The 17,540-nt window shown below is 35.3% G+C and overlaps 5 protein-coding genes across 5 annotated transcripts; 1 reads left to right on the top strand and 4 right to left on the bottom strand.

Annotated features, from left to right (window-relative positions):
* The first annotated feature begins 6,888 nt into the window (after window positions 1–6,888).
* On the top strand, window positions 6,889–7,803 carry BNAA05G22690D. The gene has a single exon (XM_013784510.3). The coding sequence runs from the start codon at window positions 7,137–7,139 to the stop codon at window positions 7,383–7,385; it is 249 nt and encodes an 82-aa protein (XP_013639964.1). The 5' UTR covers window positions 6,889–7,136; the 3' UTR covers window positions 7,386–7,803.
* Window positions 7,804–8,644: 841 nt separating this feature from the next.
* LOC106356776 lies at window positions 8,645–9,565 on the bottom strand. Its single transcript, XM_048779129.1, has one exon. The coding sequence runs from the start codon at window positions 9,563–9,565 to the stop codon at window positions 8,645–8,647; it is 921 nt and encodes a 306-aa protein (XP_048635086.1).
* A 392-nt stretch (window positions 9,566–9,957) lies between these two features.
* LOC125608685 (glutathione S-transferase T3-like) lies at window positions 9,958–11,070 on the bottom strand. Its single transcript, XM_048779128.1, has 3 exons — window positions 10,354–11,070; window positions 10,266–10,274; window positions 9,958–10,104 (listed from the first exon to the last, which is right to left on the bottom strand). The coding sequence occupies exons 1-3, from the start codon at window positions 11,068–11,070 to the stop codon at window positions 9,958–9,960; spliced, it is 873 nt and encodes a 290-aa protein (XP_048635085.1).
* A 2,772-nt stretch (window positions 11,071–13,842) lies between these two features.
* Window positions 13,843–16,236, bottom strand: LOC125609009 (chromatin structure-remodeling complex protein BSH). Its single transcript, XM_048779703.1, has 10 exons — window positions 16,010–16,236; window positions 15,826–15,914; window positions 15,639–15,733; window positions 15,363–15,434; window positions 15,207–15,254; window positions 15,046–15,129; window positions 14,887–14,925; window positions 14,712–14,794; window positions 14,557–14,619; window positions 13,843–14,167 (listed from the first exon to the last, which is right to left on the bottom strand). The coding sequence occupies exons 1-10, from the start codon at window positions 16,045–16,047 to the stop codon at window positions 14,068–14,070; spliced, it is 711 nt and encodes a 236-aa protein (XP_048635660.1). The 5' UTR covers window positions 16,048–16,236; the 3' UTR covers window positions 13,843–14,067.
* Window positions 16,237–16,408: 172 nt separating this feature from the next.
* Window positions 16,409–17,499, bottom strand: LOC125609008 (auxin-responsive protein IAA31-like). The gene is made up of 4 exons (XM_048779702.1): window positions 17,253–17,499; window positions 16,950–17,161; window positions 16,782–16,866; window positions 16,409–16,701 (listed from the first exon to the last, which is right to left on the bottom strand). The coding sequence occupies exons 1-4, from the start codon at window positions 17,375–17,377 to the stop codon at window positions 16,647–16,649; spliced, it is 477 nt and encodes a 158-aa protein (XP_048635659.1). The 5' UTR covers window positions 17,378–17,499; the 3' UTR covers window positions 16,409–16,646.
* Between the last annotated feature and the right edge of the window lie 41 nt (window positions 17,500–17,540).

Raw genomic sequence — 17,540 nt, 5'->3', positions numbered from 1 at the left:
AACCACATCGTAGAACCTCTATACAATAATATCAAGCTATGGGCCATGGAATCGATTCATACCTCCGGCAAGTCTCCTGTAGCCTTATAATTTTTTGTTATAGAATTTTCAATCCTGATGGTAAATTGATTTATCTTCTGTCGACCGTCTTAACTGGTTCGAGGTTCCATTTCTACAGGATTCTGTCACATTTTGACGTTGTGGTCCATAGAAGAGTTCGAGATAAGTTTTGCAAAGCTGTCACCTTTTAAAATTGAGTAGTGAATCTGACAGTGTTGTAATTTTCTTACTTGCTTCAACTCTACTCTGATTCTATTGAAAACCATTTCATATACAGATTCTCTTCGCACCAACAACAGATAAATGGTTGTCGCTAGACCTGGGTATGTGTTCTTTCTTAGCTCTTGAAAGTTTACTTCAACAAGCATATTTTATCTTAACGATCCATAAATGGTGTAGCAAATAAAAGTCTTAGATCAGTTGGTGAGACAAATCTTATCTTATTTTACGATCATGCTGACCCAACTAGAACAAGAGATTCAATGGGCCAGAATACAAGTAAAAAGTCTACCTGTCTTTTCGTATAAGTATGTATCTATATAATTATTTATTTCACCAAATGTCTTAAAGTAACTATTTTGATTACTGATGGTTATATAGTTTGGGCGTATTCATTGGAGGGTTATATAGGATGAGATCAACAGCAAGGTTGATTGGGATGTCTCTTAGAGGAGGAGATCAACAGTAAGGTGGACTACCCATTTGTCCCGGCAACATCAGCTCTGGTACGTAACAGTTTCATTTATATGACTGAAAAAACCGTAGATTCCGAAAACTGAAAATTTGTGAACAAATGAGGTGGCTGGAGGAACAACAGAGGCTGTTTACCAAACTAAGTGTGGCGACCCAAGAGCAAAACACCTGGCCGAGAACGAGCTTACGATGTTTGTTGATGTGTGTGGAGAGGAATATAGTTCAAGGCAACTTCAGAGCAATAACGTTTACCCGAACTAGATGATTCTTTTCGCTTTACAAATTTTTCATTTAGTTTTCAGTAGCTAATCGCACATTTAATTTTCAAAGCTCTGTGCTAATGTTGTTGTTGATGTGTATGTTGATCATTTGGACAGGACCAAACTACTTTAAGATTGATATGTATATGCACACGTTAAATTACATAACGAGAATATTTCAGGGATAGGATCAAGAATGATATTCCTTCATCTTTGTTTAACTATTTAAAATTTGGAATAAATCTCTCAAAATATTGGTTGGTGTGTCTTTCGTTTGTAGAGTGTAGTTGAAGTAATATTTTTGTTCTTTATAACACACTCAATCACCAAAAGAACTTTATATCAAATATTGTATTGTGTTAGGGTAAAGAATATTCATTTCATGAATTACCAATATGTTACACTTTAAAAAACAAACAATGATGAGATTCCAGATCTTATTCACTACAAAGAACACATAAAAGAGAAAAGAATTGATCAACTAATCACCAGGGGAGCAAAGAGACAAAACCAAAGCAGAGAACATGTTCACGTATTTGTATTAAAGAAGCAAAAGGAAAAAATACACCTCTTTTTTTGTAAACCAATGTAACAAAACCAATGTAACCAGATTTACTCTATAAATATCGTTAAGCAGTGACTATGAGAGACGAGGGAAAGCAAGCAAGTTTTAGGTGAATAATTGTTTCTATATATTTTTGAATTATGTGAAAGATTTCTATTGTCAAATGGCATCTGATATTGCAACTAAAAATGTTTTTATTTATTCTCAAATCTAACACTACAACATTTTGTAAAGAAGCCAAGCATTCATATTGCTAAGTATATTCTATAGACGAAGAGACCCTCTATCTTGGACAACATCTCCTATGTTCAAAGTCAAGTTAAATAGTGTTTGTAGAATTCATAACCAAATAAAATTGTGGGACACAACCAAACCGAGAACACAACTGCGTAGCACAAAATATAGAACTACAATTTTAAGATGAAATATTAAAAACATAATAACACATAAACACTAGGAAAAAAACAAAAAGAAAAAAATATATATATATCCACAATTAGCTTCTAAGCAATTATTTTCTTCTCTAACTGCTCACCTAAAATATAATATAATTACCCGAAAAATAAAATTCATCAGACCCAATCTGATATATGCACATATTAAAAATTACATCATCACCTCCATCTAGATCAATAAATCACACAAACTTCAAAACATCACATAATAAACCTATTAAAAATAAGACACAACAAAAGAAATCAGTTTGTTTATAGCCTTAAGGACTATAAGAGAATGAAAAAAAGAAAGATTAAAAAAATTGGTGACAACAAAACACATGAATAGGAACGTTTTGAACATGGGTCAATCATAACATCCAAGTTCTTCTGATAAAGCAATGGGAAGAACAAACAAAAGGGTAAACACACACCAAATAAAATGAATAATATTTTCACCAAATACATAGCCAATAGATTCGTCACTTTACAGTTATTGTCAATAAGATCATCAGTTAACTCCTAATTCATAAACCTAACAAACCCTTATCATAATTAACAATGTAGGAGTAGCAAACCAAACCAATAACAATGTTTATCAAATCAACAATTACATAGTATAGTACTTATTTTAAGATTTATAGTATTTGCATGTTTTAACTGTATGTGGACATTAATTGCAAAAAAAAAAAAACAAGAACGAACATTTTGAAAAAATCATAATATATTTATCATTTGATTCAATTTTTCCACCACTTATTGGTGAATATTAAAAAAAAAATGCAAAGGATTGAGGAAACTGCAAGACTCAAAAAAAGACCAACATACATAAATGTTGAAGGAATGAGCAGTTTATGAAGTATCAAATTTTATAGTTCTTCCAAATGACAAGAAATACCGACTAACACGTCATCCTTATTTCATTCAGATCAATTGAATGATATAAATATTTCCAATTAAGAAAAATGTAGCAGAAATACCTTCTAGAGAAATTTAGGGTTCGAACTTATGGTTATTTCCTAAATTTAATTAGCTGCTAACAACATACCTATATATTTGGTTTAGCTTATTTAAATTTAAAATACAAATTTTATCATAAACCTACAAGTATATGTTATAGGTCAAATATACATAATGCAGGGTATATATCTTCAAAATCCATAGAAAAACGGAGGTTGTTATTGATTTAGTTCTGAATAGGTACACACTAAAACAACAAATAATATATATATATATATATATATATATTTAATTAAATATATAATTCTCCAAAATTTATTCAAGTGATACACAATAAAAATTAAGATACTTATGCATAACATTATGAAACAGACTCCTAAAGAAGATAATCGAATTAATAATCACTGGTAATGAACCAAATTAATTGTGAATTTAAATTATATAAACTGTTTTTTTTTCAGAAAAACTTAGAGACTGTTTTACAGTTATTACTTATTAATAAAAGTTTATAAACACTTCAAGATTAGCATTAAACAAATGTTGATGTCAACTTTTAAGGATTTTTTGGTGACATTTTTAGTATTGCTCCAAAGTGGGCAGCAGTCATCAAACATCATTGTAAGTGTCATCATCTATTCATCTCATATAGATTCTAAATACCACAAAGAATTTCTAATACCATAATTTAGAACTCAATTGTAAATAAAAAGTGAAAGCACACTGATTTCAAACAAAAATATAAATCTGTAAATATCTACTATGTTAGAATTGTGATTAGAATAGTGATGTGGTGTGTTCTTAGATTGGCATGTGTAATACATGGTTTATTTCTTTAGCAACCAGATGGATTTTACTTATGATTAATAATTTGTTTCCATGATAACCCAATACATAAAATAAAATATATTTGGATCATTTTGCTCAAAAAATATATTTGGATCATAATTTAGAATTAACTATTCTTTGTTCATTTCACATTTGCTCATCTTTCCCTATGTATTTTTAGATAGTACAAATGATAAATTATCAGTTTTACTCATTTTTAATTATATATATGGTTTATATTTTTTTCAAGGGATGTAATATTTACGCATTATATATATTAAATATATTGATATTTGTCTGACCCCGGGCGTAGCCCGGACAAAATCTCTAGTTTAAATAATAATATCTTGTATCATAATATGTTTGAATCCATAACTTAAAAAAACTTAATGACTACTATACAAGTGTAAACTCCATAATAATATCGATGAATATGAAAATTTATTTCTTCGGAAAACGAGAACATATTCAGTAGTCAAAGCTTATATAATCTTAAAATTAAAAAACGTTACACAAATATATGTTTTAAAATCAAAAGGAAAGTGTGAGAAAGAGAAAGTCAGAGTTTGGGAGGCACCGGAAATTCGTACAAGTCACCTAATCTACGGACCGACCAAACCGCCACTCTCTTTTCATCAGTCAACAAACAAACAAACTATTAAGCTTCCTGTTTGGTACTTCTTCACTCTTTAGATTTGCCTTTTTAATTTATTTTTCGCTTATAACAGTGTTTTTGAATCTAACCGACCTCACACTTTTGAGAAAAGATAGCAACTCCGTATGGTCAAAACTAGAACCATCCATCCGCTGCATTGTGTATATTTCTCCTTTCAGTTTATTTGCATCACCATTTTTGTATATTTTATATAAATATATATATGTATTTTAAAATTTACCATCACCAGCTAATCATCATGATTCAAATCCTGCAAAACACATGGATTTATCTTATATTTCTTTAAATTATCATAATGAATTTAAAAAAGAGAATACAGAAAATATTAATAAAGAAAGAAACCACATCTACAAGTTATAGCCAATTACTAACCCCCCCCCCCCCCCCCCCCCCCCCCAAAAAAAAAAAAGAAAAGAAAAGAGAGAAAGTTATAACCATTTGATTAAATACATCGTGTACTGACTACTGAGGGTACCTCCGTATGTGTGATCAACCACGAACCAAATCAGGTTCTACAATCTATATTTATATATTTCGTTATACTATCAATTAAAAAAAATTGTGAGAAAAAAGAAAAATAACTACGCACTAACGAGCAGTCTATTGGATGTCAATATGTCATGTGGGATGCTACGTACAAACAAAATAAAGGAAGTGAGTCTTTTTATATTTCTAATAAAAATAAAATATGAACATATATTATAATAGGCTTTAATTAAATAAAACAACAGATTCTATTGTAACGAGAAGATGATACATGAACTGACACTGTTCCTCTCATGCAAAAGATGCTTTTAATCTTTCTTAAAAATATATGCTTTTGATACATTTTATTAATTTTAAAACCAAATATCAAAGAGAAGAAAATTGAAGCATTGCTTTTAAGCTACGTTAAATTTACTACTAGGGTTACTTAAACTAAACATAAATGTACTATGTATCGTACATATGAAAAAGGGATCTTGTAATTTGGTGCGTGCATACGGCTGAATTCAGAATGTTCAACCTGTGCAAAAAAAAAATTGTTATATCCAATCAATCTGAAAATCGATAAATGAAAAAATAATTTAGTTTTCTTATATACCAAACATGATGAAATTTTTTTAAAAAATTGAATCAGTCGTATTCGATTCACTCTAACAATTTTGTTATCAAAATGACAAAGAATCTTTAGATTTGAAAGAGTTTTCTTAGAACTAAAAGAGAAATACCTTGGGAGGCATAAGCTTTTTTTTGTTTTGTTATCCAGTCCTACTATAATACAAAAGCTAAAATGTTTCAGTGTACATTTACAAGTGCATAAAATTAGACAAATCTATATATCTGCATTAATTTCAACTTTCACTTAGTTTGTTAAAATTATTTATCGCTTTTAATCTTAACTACAGGAAAACGAACTCATTTTATATTCATTATACTTCATATATAACCAAATGAAAATCCATGTTAAACAACTCAAACTAAAATAATTAAAAATAGTCAACAAAAGGTAAACGTTTAGATTATCAAAGAAACAAAAGCTTGAGTGAACACAAAAATGAGAATAACATTTTTATGAAATGTGAAACTATTGATAGATTCAAAATATCAAGTGGATAAATTATACACTGTAATATATGTATATCTAACGAGTAGGCAGAATATTACATATATAATATAATTTTAATACTAAGATGTGTATGAAAAGAGGGTAAGAGATAGAGAAGCAGAAGAACATGTGAAATCACATGGGTTATTGCTGACCAATCTGTGCCCACCTCAATCCTCTAATTCATTGGTCTTCCAAATTTTATACCTTCTTAGCCACCTCAATCCTCTAACTCATTGGTACCAATTATTAAATTTATAGTTGGTAGGGATATAGATTGTACGGTACCTACATTGGCTACATATTTTTATGAGTATAATCAGTATACACATCTTCATTTATATGTGCTTCACAAAATAGTAAACTTAAAATTACAACCCAAGCCGCTCACCTCATTAGACATCTATCTAGCTCTCGCTCATGAAAGTATTGCTTTGCTAGATGACCTATTGACGAAAATAGCAAAAAGAAAGATATAGATATAAGATGGATATGATAAACAAATAAAAAAGGGAGATGGGCACATTTAATACAGTGGGGGGAAGTGAATGGGAATGAGAAAATGCTGTAAGCATTTGATGATTTAATTGTCAGTATCAAGGAGTGGGAAAAGGCAAACTCTTGACTTCATCTGCTTCTCTCATATGTATTGATTTGGTTTGGTTCGGTTTGATCTGGTTTGGCTATATGATACTACTACACACAACTTGTTGATCTTGGATGTAAAAGGGAGAGATGGAAGATATCACGTGGGGAGGCATGTGGGAGGGTAGGGAGAGGCCTAAACGAGGTTAAATCATAAATGGATAACAAAAAGTTAAAAGAAAAAAAAAAAAGTGATGTTTCTTGGAACCTCTCATTGCGGATCTTGCCTCTCTCTCCCCTTTGCTTTAGCATTACTAATCACTCTTTAGTTTATTAATTACTAACTATTATTGTAATGTATTTCAAGAGAGAGATTGTGTGTGTATAAATACACATAACAAGTCGTTCTCGAGCTCTCCCAATCTGAATCTCTGATTGGAAGAAGAAGAAGGTTTCCTTTGTTTCAAGAATTGAGTAAACAAACAAAAAAATGGCATCATGGAAGAAAACAATAGCAACACCGTTCAAGAAGGCAGCAACATTCTTCAACCAACCGCAGCAATCACCCCAAAAGGGTGGCCGCGGTGGAAGAATGGATGCAAAAGCGAGAGAAGAGCACGAGAGAAGGATGGTACAAGAGCTTCAAGGAGAAGTCATGGCTTGTGGTTACGATGATGTTCTCGTCATGTGGTCTATTCTCGACAAATCTAACTCCTCCAATAACCTCACTTCTTCTTAACCCCAAACCAACCAAACAAACATGGTTTTCTTTTTGTACATATATTAAAAGTGGTACTAGCCCTCCATAGCAGCCACCTCCTTCTCCTCTTCCTTCTTATCTTTACTTCTTCTGCGGTCATGGCTTAAGGTCTAGTGGGTTTTTCTCGACGAATTATCGTCCAGAATATGGAGATGTTACTCTCTCTTTTCTTTTTTCTCTTTTGATAATCCACGTGATTATGTTACGGTGGGATTTTTTTTTATTCTGGAGAGAAAAAATGTCTTTCTTGAGTTCTATATCATTTTGTATGAGATGATTAGCATTAATTGTTTAAGAACTCAAGAACTAGTTCTCCATAATGTAAAAGCCATGTATTGACCGAAGTTGCACATGTGTTAAATTATTAATCAGAAGACCAAAAGAAAGTCCATTAGTATTGAGATTGATCAACTATGAAATTTCAATGTAAACGGTATTCAACTCACCGACAATTCCGTTTTTGTTTTGACCAACTAATTAGTCAAAAAGAAGTAAATTTTAACAAATTGTTAATCTGAAAAGGCAAGTAATCGTCATTTTTGCCAAGAGGTAAGTAATTATCATACTGCTCTATCATTCTCTTCGAAGTTAGTAATATTTTTGCATTTTCGGTATCACACCCTATCCACTGAGTTGATGTTCCTAACTTCGGATAGACACATGGAGAGTTAGAGCAACCACATCAATGAACCCCCTCTTGGGGTTCATAGGATTTTTTTATTATATTTATGGTGGGGTCATAAATAGTGATGAACTTGTATTGATTGTATTCTTTCATTAGTGAACCCGAACATGGGGTTCTTAGAAATTTAAATGATTTTTTAATTTTTTTTTGTTTAAAATTATTTAATACATAGAGAAATCTTAAACATACAAAGATTATTCATCAAAATTACCAAACTTTTGCCATATATTTTCAACTAAATCAGCTTTCAAACGATGATGTATTTGTTGATCCCGAATTTGATTGCGAGTCCCACGCATTTCACCGACATTAGAAAGGCTTTCCGTAGAGGAGACGACATCAACCTGGGAACTTCTGCTTGACTCTCCTGATTCGAATTCATCTGTATCAAACTGAGTGAATCTGTCGCGTTCGTCCTCTACTATCATGTTGTGCAGTATGACACAACATCTCATAATCCTTCCTATTTTTTCCTTGTCCCAAAGTAATGCTGGGTTTTTAACTATTGCAAACCTCGCTTGCAATACTCCGAAAGCACGTTCGACATCTTTTCTTACGGCTTCTTGATGTTGAGCAAATAGCTGTGCTTTTGGAGTTTGAGGAAGTGAGATTGATTGGATAAATGTTGACCATTTCGGATAAATTCCGTCGCTAAGATAGTACGCCATACGATAATTGTGGTTGTTGACTTTGAAATTGACTTTAGGAGCTCGACCTTGTATAACGTCATCAAAACCGGTGACCGATCAAGAACATTAATATCGTTGAGGGTACCTGGAAGTCCGAAAAATGCGTGCCATATCCAAAGATCTTGTGATGCCACCGCCTCTAAGATAATTGTCGGCTTTCCTGAACCACGTGTGTACTGTCCTCTCCAAGCTGTTGGGCAATTTTTCCACTCCCAATGCATACAGTCGATGCTGCCAACCATTCCTGGGAACCCGCGTAACTCTCCAATATCCAGTAGTCGTTGAAGATCATCAGCTGTAGGTTTTCTTAGATACTCATCGCCAAACAATTGTATTATCGCATTAGTGAAATTGTCTAAACATAAAAGTGCAGTACTTTCACCTAGTCGGAGATATTCGTCATACGTATCTCCTGATTGACCATATGCTAGCATACGTATAGCTGCTGTACACTTTTGTAGTGTAGATAGGCCGTACCTTCCGTGAGCATTTCTTCTTTGCTGAAAGTATGGAACTTCATTTCTTAAAGCATCCACAATGCGAAGGAACAATGGCTTGTGCATTCGAAAACGTCTTCTAAACATTTCCGGTGGGTATGTAGCATGTTCCCTGAAATAGTCATTCCATAGTTGATTGTGTCCTTCTTCCCGATGTCTTTCGTAGTAAGCCCGTCTCTTTGGTTTTTTTGCTTGATCATTAACTAGGGAGTCGACGAGATTATCAAATTCTTCATCGAACCATTCTTCAACAGCTTCATCTACGCCATCTGACGATGAGGATGACATTTTAAAAATATGATTAAAGGTTTTAAAAAAAGGTGGAGATAGAATAGGAATATTTGGCTAAGTGTTTAAAAAAAAGTGGATATTAAAGAAAAAAATTTGTTTTGACGGTTTTGTGGCGTCGGCTTGAGTGTTTTGTGCTATATGATTTAAAGAAGATAGAGGATGATAGTTGTGTTCTTATTGTTCTGCAGAGAAGCGATGAAGAAGCACAAGTTTAAGAGAAAAAGAGGTGAACAATATTTGAGAGCAATGCATAAATGAGACATAGATTATATAGTCATTGTTTTACAACACACGTGAAGTGTAGAAACCAACAAAATACTACACTTTCACACCCGTGACACAAACATAATTCATCAACTACAGCTCTACCTAGTACAACCCGTGACCTTTCACACCCGTGACACAAACACAAACTCTGAGTTCATCATGACCCGTGACACAAACACACCTACTACAACCACAACTACACCACTAGCTAGTACAACCCGTGACCTGCAGAAAGAACCAAACACGCCAGTAGAAGTTGAACCCGTGACCTGCACAACAAAAAACAAAAGAAGAAGCAAGACAAATAGTTAGTAACCAAGTAAGCAATAATCAAGTTAGCAAATAATCAATTAAGCAACAAAACACCCTAAACTACCTAGGAGACGATCAACAAAACAACCTAAACAATCTACGAGATTGAACCCGTCACCTGCACAACCTAAACAATCAACAAAACATTATAACTACCTAAACAACTACGCAACTAATCACTGACCAGATCAAAGCATCTCAGCTACGAGTTTCTCCTTCAGAGACATCTCACTATCAGTGAGAGCTTCTTTTTTTGAGAGGAGACGATCTAGTAGTTTCTGTTTGGATATGTTCTGTTTCAAGTCTAGAATGCTCTGTAGTCGATCATATGCAGCTTCATTCCCATTCTTCTTGCGTTTGGCTGCTTTGGAAGCCTTAACACCAGGTGGCCTTGCCTCTTCCGAGTCAGGCACCGTCTCTGCAGATTCCTTCCTTTTCTCCTTTGCACCATCTCTTGGTAAAGAGATAGACCTCCATTTTTGATCGAACCGCAGCTCCCTCCACGCATGTTCAAGTATGAACTTGCTGTGGTAGTCGTTGAAGAAGATGTCATGGGCAGACTTCATGACATCGTTCTCATTTTGGCCACTAGCTTGCTCCTTCAAAGCGGCTTCATAGCTTCCCACAAACTTAGACACCTGGTCATTGAGCCTTCCCCACCTCTGCTTGCACTGACTCCACTCTCTAGAAGCAGAGCCTGTGAGCTGAGGGCTTGAATTGAAATAATCCTCAATTCTTTTCCAAAACGACCCTAACTTCTGCTGGTTACTAACTATGGGATCCTTGCTTGTGTTTAACCAAGCACTTATGAGGACTAAGTCTTCTTGTATTGTCCACTTTTTCCTTTCCACCGGCTTAGGAACATCAGAAGACCCTACGTCTATGTTCACAGGGCCGGGAGAAGTAAAGGAAAGCGGATCCATTGGGTTTCGATTGGTGTGTTTCAAAGTTGGTATGTGTTTTCTAAAGTTGGTATGTGTTTTCTAAAGAAGGATTGACTATGTTTTTAAACTAATATTTTGGTTTGCGTTTCTAACTACCAAACATTGATTACACAGATAGCATTCATCAAAAGACAACCACTTTCAAATCACATTTTAAAAACGCGAACAGAGAGCATTCATTACACATCAAATCTCATTTTTAAAACGCTAACAAGTATTACACAGATAGCATTCATCAAAACACAACCACTTTCAAGCATTCAACACAGCAACCAACTACCCTAGTTCAGTTCGTACTATAGAGAGCATCACATCACTTTCAAAGCATATCAATTAATACAACACAGAAACTAGATTTATGAACATCTACTTTACTTCCTAGTCTACCTAGTGAAGTTCAACCAAGCAACCTACAAGGAAACTACTTCTAGGGAACTATTTTAGTTAGAGTGTTTACCTTAACAATTTCATTCAAAGCAGACCTTCTCCAGATTAGCCATCTGCACTGTGAGGTTATAAACGTCTCCAGTGAGGTGATCAAGCAGCAAACTTAGCCTTTTAACCTGTGCCTGCATATGGAAACATAGAAACCTTGTTAGTGAATTAAAAAAAACCCAAACATTACCAGTATTAATTCCTATGAGCTACTCTTAAAAAACGACACTAACCTCAACACTCTCAATCTGTTTGGTGAGATTGGGCACCAACTTGATCACCTCATCAGCCTCTTCTACACGCTTACGCAGGCGTTCGATCTCCTCCTGGACGCCTATTACCCAAGGCTGACGATAATGAAATCCATCAGCCTTGGGGACAACAAAAAAAAAACATCAGACAACATAAACATAAATTTTTATACTAATGTATGAGTCTGTTGAGGTATCTCTTACCTCGTAGTTTATGCAGCTGAAGAAGCGCTTCCCAGGATGAGTGTCGTGCTCCTCCTTCACCCGAACCTCGTCAATGATTCTCCCACCACAGGGACATCTTCTAGGAATCCCATATTCGGAATCTGTGACGTATCCCAACATGTTGCAGTACTCCTGATGCCTCTTTGTATCTCTTATCTCCTCTGCGGGATCCATCTGAACCAGTCAAGCAAACGGCTTACAACAAAATCACAAAATTATATCATGAACGGAACCCATAATGGAACCCACTTTTCGATAACAAAACGGTTCGATCTAACCCACAATGAAACCCAGATGACGATTCGGAACCATAGAATCGAAACCCCCAAAACTCGAGTTTGAACCCTACCTCCAAAACCCAACTAATCGACAACTATACGGTTCGATCTTACCCAAAATGTAACCCAGATGACGATTTGGAACCCTAGAAGCGAAACCCCCAAAATCAAGTTTGAACCCTAATTTGAGAACCCCACTAATCGACATCAAAACGCTTCGATCTAACGGGTAATTAACTCGACACTCACCTATTCTCGTCGAGGAGACACTCCGTCGTCGATTCGATGGAGAAAAGTGGAGAAACGTGAAGAAAGATCAAAATCGCTCGACAGTTCGCCTCTCGGGGAAAAACCCTAGTCTTTTCTGGAAAATGAGAAAATGAATTTCTCTCCGCTTTCGTCGTCGTGACGTCAACAACGCGGCGCCAATGGAACCGTGACACCTGGCGTGAACCCGCCTCATACCGAGTCACTCGTAAGAAGCGGGTCGCGTAAATAAACCCATTAAAACATTTCTTTTAAAAATCCGGGCCTAGGAACTTGAGCCCATGAACCCCATTACATCCTTCAATGTGGATGCTCTTAAAGCCTTAAAGGCTTCACGTACGCTCAAGTCAACAAAAAAAGAAAAACAATTCACTCACAAGTAGACCCAACTCTGTTATAACCACAAAGAGAAAAGAAAATGTAAGGTATGACCTACATTTGGAGCTGGGCATTGGTTTAACTGGTTTCTTCAATTTCAGTTAGGTTTATTACCAGCTAATTACCTAGAAGAAAAAGAGGAAACACAAAAGTTCATTATAAGTTAAGCACGTATCCGTAATCAAAATAACAATATGTGTAGGTTAGAGTATGAATGATATACCACAACATAGAAGTTCAAAAAATAAATTCAAACTGATTTCCATATGTAATATTATGTTCTTATTGTATTTTTTTTTTTTTGAAACTTAATATTATGTTCTTATTATTACTAGTACTCAAATTTCTGCCGATTCAAAAGGGCACAAGTACAACTCATAAATTCTACACAACAAAAAAAACTGATCAATAATCTCCACACAAGATTACAAAACTTCCATCAGAACAATTCCGAATAAAAATAAAAATAATTAAGATGACAGCAGCTTGAGCTGAGAGGGGGGACCCAATCATTGAACAAGCAAATGATAAAAAAAAAAAAAAAAATAGAAATAGAGAGAAGAGAATAGAAGCAAAGTACGACCGTATTATCGACAGTGAGTTCAATGGTTGATGATGAGATCTTATTAAATTCTCAAGTGGGACACTTAATTCTCACAACGTGCCTTGTCCTCTGAGTGAGTCTCTCCTAATTTTTTTGTCTATTATTTTCATTTTTGTTTAATCTTTCTCTCTCTCTAAAAATGGTTTGGGAAACATCTCAATCAAGAGATGGTCTCACTCAACTCTGCAAACCTAACATGCCCATTTGAGGTAAACTCCATCTAACATTCATCACTCCACACCAACTTGTGCTTCACCTAACCACTTTTTACTAAACCAAACCCCAGAGCTATGCACATACACACCAGTCTGTATAGAGTCAGACTATCGGATTGGATTCATTGACTAATGTAGAAAGTGTCTTATCAGATACGAGTTTATAATTTGTTGTAAGAATCCAAAGATTCTCTAGTGTCAATAAATTGAAGAAAAGTTATCCTAAGATCATAAGCTCTGGTTAACCATAGTACAACATCATTTGAGTTCGTGCTACTCTTCATTTTGATTCCTGCCATAAGACATACTGTACACAAAACTCTTCACCTTGCATGCCTCTCTTCTCTGGCTTCAAGAGCATCAACTTCCTCATTTGTTAGCAGATCCACCATTGGTTCATAAACATCCAAGTCTTTCCTTTTCCTGTCAAGATCATGGAAAAATATTTGTTATGAACGGAATTTGTTATCAATTTTGCTAGGTTACACATGTCACTTTTATATTCTATTTCAAAAATTCATCAATGCAGGAAGAGATGTTCTCAAATATCCACAACGTTATTTTATTTTTAGTCCAGAATTCACTATCAGAGCATTCCTAGGAAGGACCATCTCCAAATCATGGGGAAAATCAACTATCGAATGATAGAAAATGTGTGAATATGTGGCATTTCAACTTATGATGTGACACGAAGTTAAAAATGTTTCCACTCATCTTATAAGCAACCTAGACACCAGCCGGCAATTGTAAAACAGGTCTTAAAGATGACATTTCACTAAGAAATTTTCTAGATAAAATGAAAAATCACTTACCGAACTACACTGGACTTAAAGCTGAATAACTTCACTAGGTCCATTGACAAGCCACTTGCCTTGCTGCACATAGAAGATGGAGACTTATTAAGGAATTGTTCGAGCAAGCTCAACTATTACCAAAGGCAACTTGGATAGAAGCAACGTGTAAAGACCTCGCAGAACCATAATCAGATCCTCTGCGGCTTTTCTTGCTTAATCTACTCTCCCTAGCTGAACTCACACTTTGAACTGCAATCTGCAAAGTAGAAACAACAGAGAATTATTTATACTGAAATTAGAAAAAAAAAGAAACGAAAAATAGCTTAATGATCCAAACAGATCATTCACCTCGTAAAGTTGTTCTCTGATTGCAAATGCAACAGCAGGCTTCAGGAGAAAGGAAACAAAAAGAAAAGAAACCAGACATCACTTTGTATCAAACATTTGAAACTGAACTTTGTTTAATCACAGAAGGAAGGATGAGAAAACTGAGAGCGATTATCTTACTCCAACTTCAGGATCTTCAACACCTAAATCCTTGCACAAGGTCCTTGCAAATTCCTCAGGATCACTCTCGAAATTGTTCAGGTCCTGCAAACCGCTAAAGTCAAGCTACATGCAAGTATAAGAGTACACAAACCATGACTGAAACTACCACGTATTCTCACCCACAAGAACTGATCCTTGATGAGGGTGTGATTAACTCTGAGATCAAGCTGAAAAAAAAAAGAAACATAACTCATCAGCTTCTAGACATTCTTCTTTGTTCAGAAAATCACTCATCGACAAAAGAAAGAGAGAGAGAGAAAACAAGGCATTAAAACCTTGATTGGTATGATCTTTTCACCAGTGTACATATCTTGTCCTTCATATGCCCGAAAGTCTGCGAGCTGAGACTGATAAAAACATAACAATTAACCAATGTGAGCAAAGCCCTCTCTTACAAAAAGTAATCCAAGCAAGAACACATCACACAAGCAGTCCTAGAGATAAAAACAGCAGGAACCAATAAGCAACATGTGACTAGTGTAATAGAACTTAGTAAGAACCCCACATTCAAACACTCCCACAATTGTAAATAAACAGAGAAGGTCGCAAACCTGAATAGATTGAGAAATCTGAGAGAAGAACGCAGGTGGGAGTTTCAAGTCTTTAACAGTCCTTCTAGCGAAGACAACGATCTCATTATCCGGGTCTTAAATCCAAAACACACAAACAAAAAAGGAATCACCTTTATCACATTCCGACAAGAAGATAAGGTTTTTAGAGAGTAGAGAGGAGAGAAACCTGAAGGGTTCCAAGTGAAGGCATCTTTGTAACGCTGACCCTCGAATTGAATGTCTAAACGAATAGGTACCAAGTTCTCAGCAGTAGGCCTACCTCCCCCCCATCATAAATGAGGTTAGTAATTGCAGAGAAACACTAACACATGAACTCTATTCGAAGATGAAGAAGAGGAGACGAAACTTACATCCTGAACTTGACGGGACCTTTCCCTGAAGCCTTCATCCTCTCAAATTTTTCACAGATTCAGTTTTCAATTTCTGATATTTTCAGGCGATGCGGTAATATTATTTTTACTTTATTTCAGAACCGCCCTTACATTTATGATTTCTCACACATTTCACCCCTACCTATTTTTTTGTGTTTATACGCACTATATGAAATTTAGGGCCGTCATACACGGGCTTTTTATATGGGCCTTGAGACGGGCTTGGTGTAACCTGAATATTGAATCAACGAGACCAGAGAATCATTCTCTCTCTCTCTCTCTCTTTGTTACATGTTCGTGCTCCCCAACAAACAACGTTCGTGTGTTTCTTCATGGACCATGGTCGTGTACACATCCGAAGGAACACTATTGCAAACATGTAAACAAAACTCTTGGATATTGTGTTTTATTTTTATATTTATAGAAAAACACACACACACACGCATCATAGGTGTTAAATAAATAATATATGCATCAATCCTCCTAGTTCTTTATGGTCGCCGTTGCTGATATGCATCAAGAGCTAGCTCTGTCCCACATGTAAAGACTCTTCCTCAATTCCTAAATCTCCCAAAAACTGTGGAAACAGAGTCCATGAACCGAACGATCCAAGTTTTTAACACCTCTCGGGTCTTGTGATCTTCAGTCTCCTCACGGTTTCAAGAAACATACTGGACCAAAAACATCGAACCAAAGTCAATGTTAGATATGGAAAACTATGTATGTGAGATTCAAGATTCAAGATTCTTACTCCCATGGAATATCACCAACCATCATCCAATCTCCATCTTTGTCTTGATATGTCAAAACATGGTTTTTGCTATCTCGTGTACCGCCTGTTTGAACCAAAGACAATGTATGGACATTCTTCAAAGTGTTCAGATTTAGTTAAATGTTTTGTTCCACGACTTTTACTTACAGATAACTGATGTATCGAACATGTGAGACAGATTTTCTAATAGACTCTTGTAGCCTGAGAATGTGGAAAGATCAAGCTTTCTCCCAATGGGGACACCTTCCATATAAACCTTAACAAAGAGAGCTGTGTTGTAACCGCGTTGACGAAGACGAAGACTCTTTAGTGTGTCCCTTAAACGAGGTTTTATAGGGGGCCAATCTTGGCTTGTCTCTCTACAAAAGAAAAATACAAGAAACTTCAAATGTGAACTAAAAAACAGAGCAAAAACAGAACATAGAAACAGAGTTGTGATGTGGAGAAGACCTTTGTGAAGAAGTAGAAGGAAAGGTGAGGCTGAGGGAGAGATTAACAGAAGATTCAGAAGGTGAAGGCTTAGTACTGTCTACGGAGGATGAGGAATAAGGAGAATATGAGTTAGAATTCTCCATTGATGAGACCTTGAAGCTGTGTAACCTCTCACCTACAACTGTAACTGCATGATTCCTTATATTCTCTCTTGAGAGTGCTCTTCATGTCTCTCTCTCTCTCTCTCTCTCTTTCTATATATCTATCTGTTTGGTAAACAAATTAGAGACTAGTACGTGTTGAGAT

The sequence above is a fragment of the Brassica napus genome, chromosome A5 (assembly GCF_020379485.1).
Source record: "Brassica napus cultivar Da-Ae chromosome A5, Da-Ae, whole genome shotgun sequence".
NCBI lineage: Eukaryota > Viridiplantae > Streptophyta > Magnoliopsida > Brassicales > Brassicaceae > Brassica > Brassica napus.
Note: the sequence above shows the minus strand (reverse complement) of the source record. Positions and strands in the feature narration are given on the sequence as shown.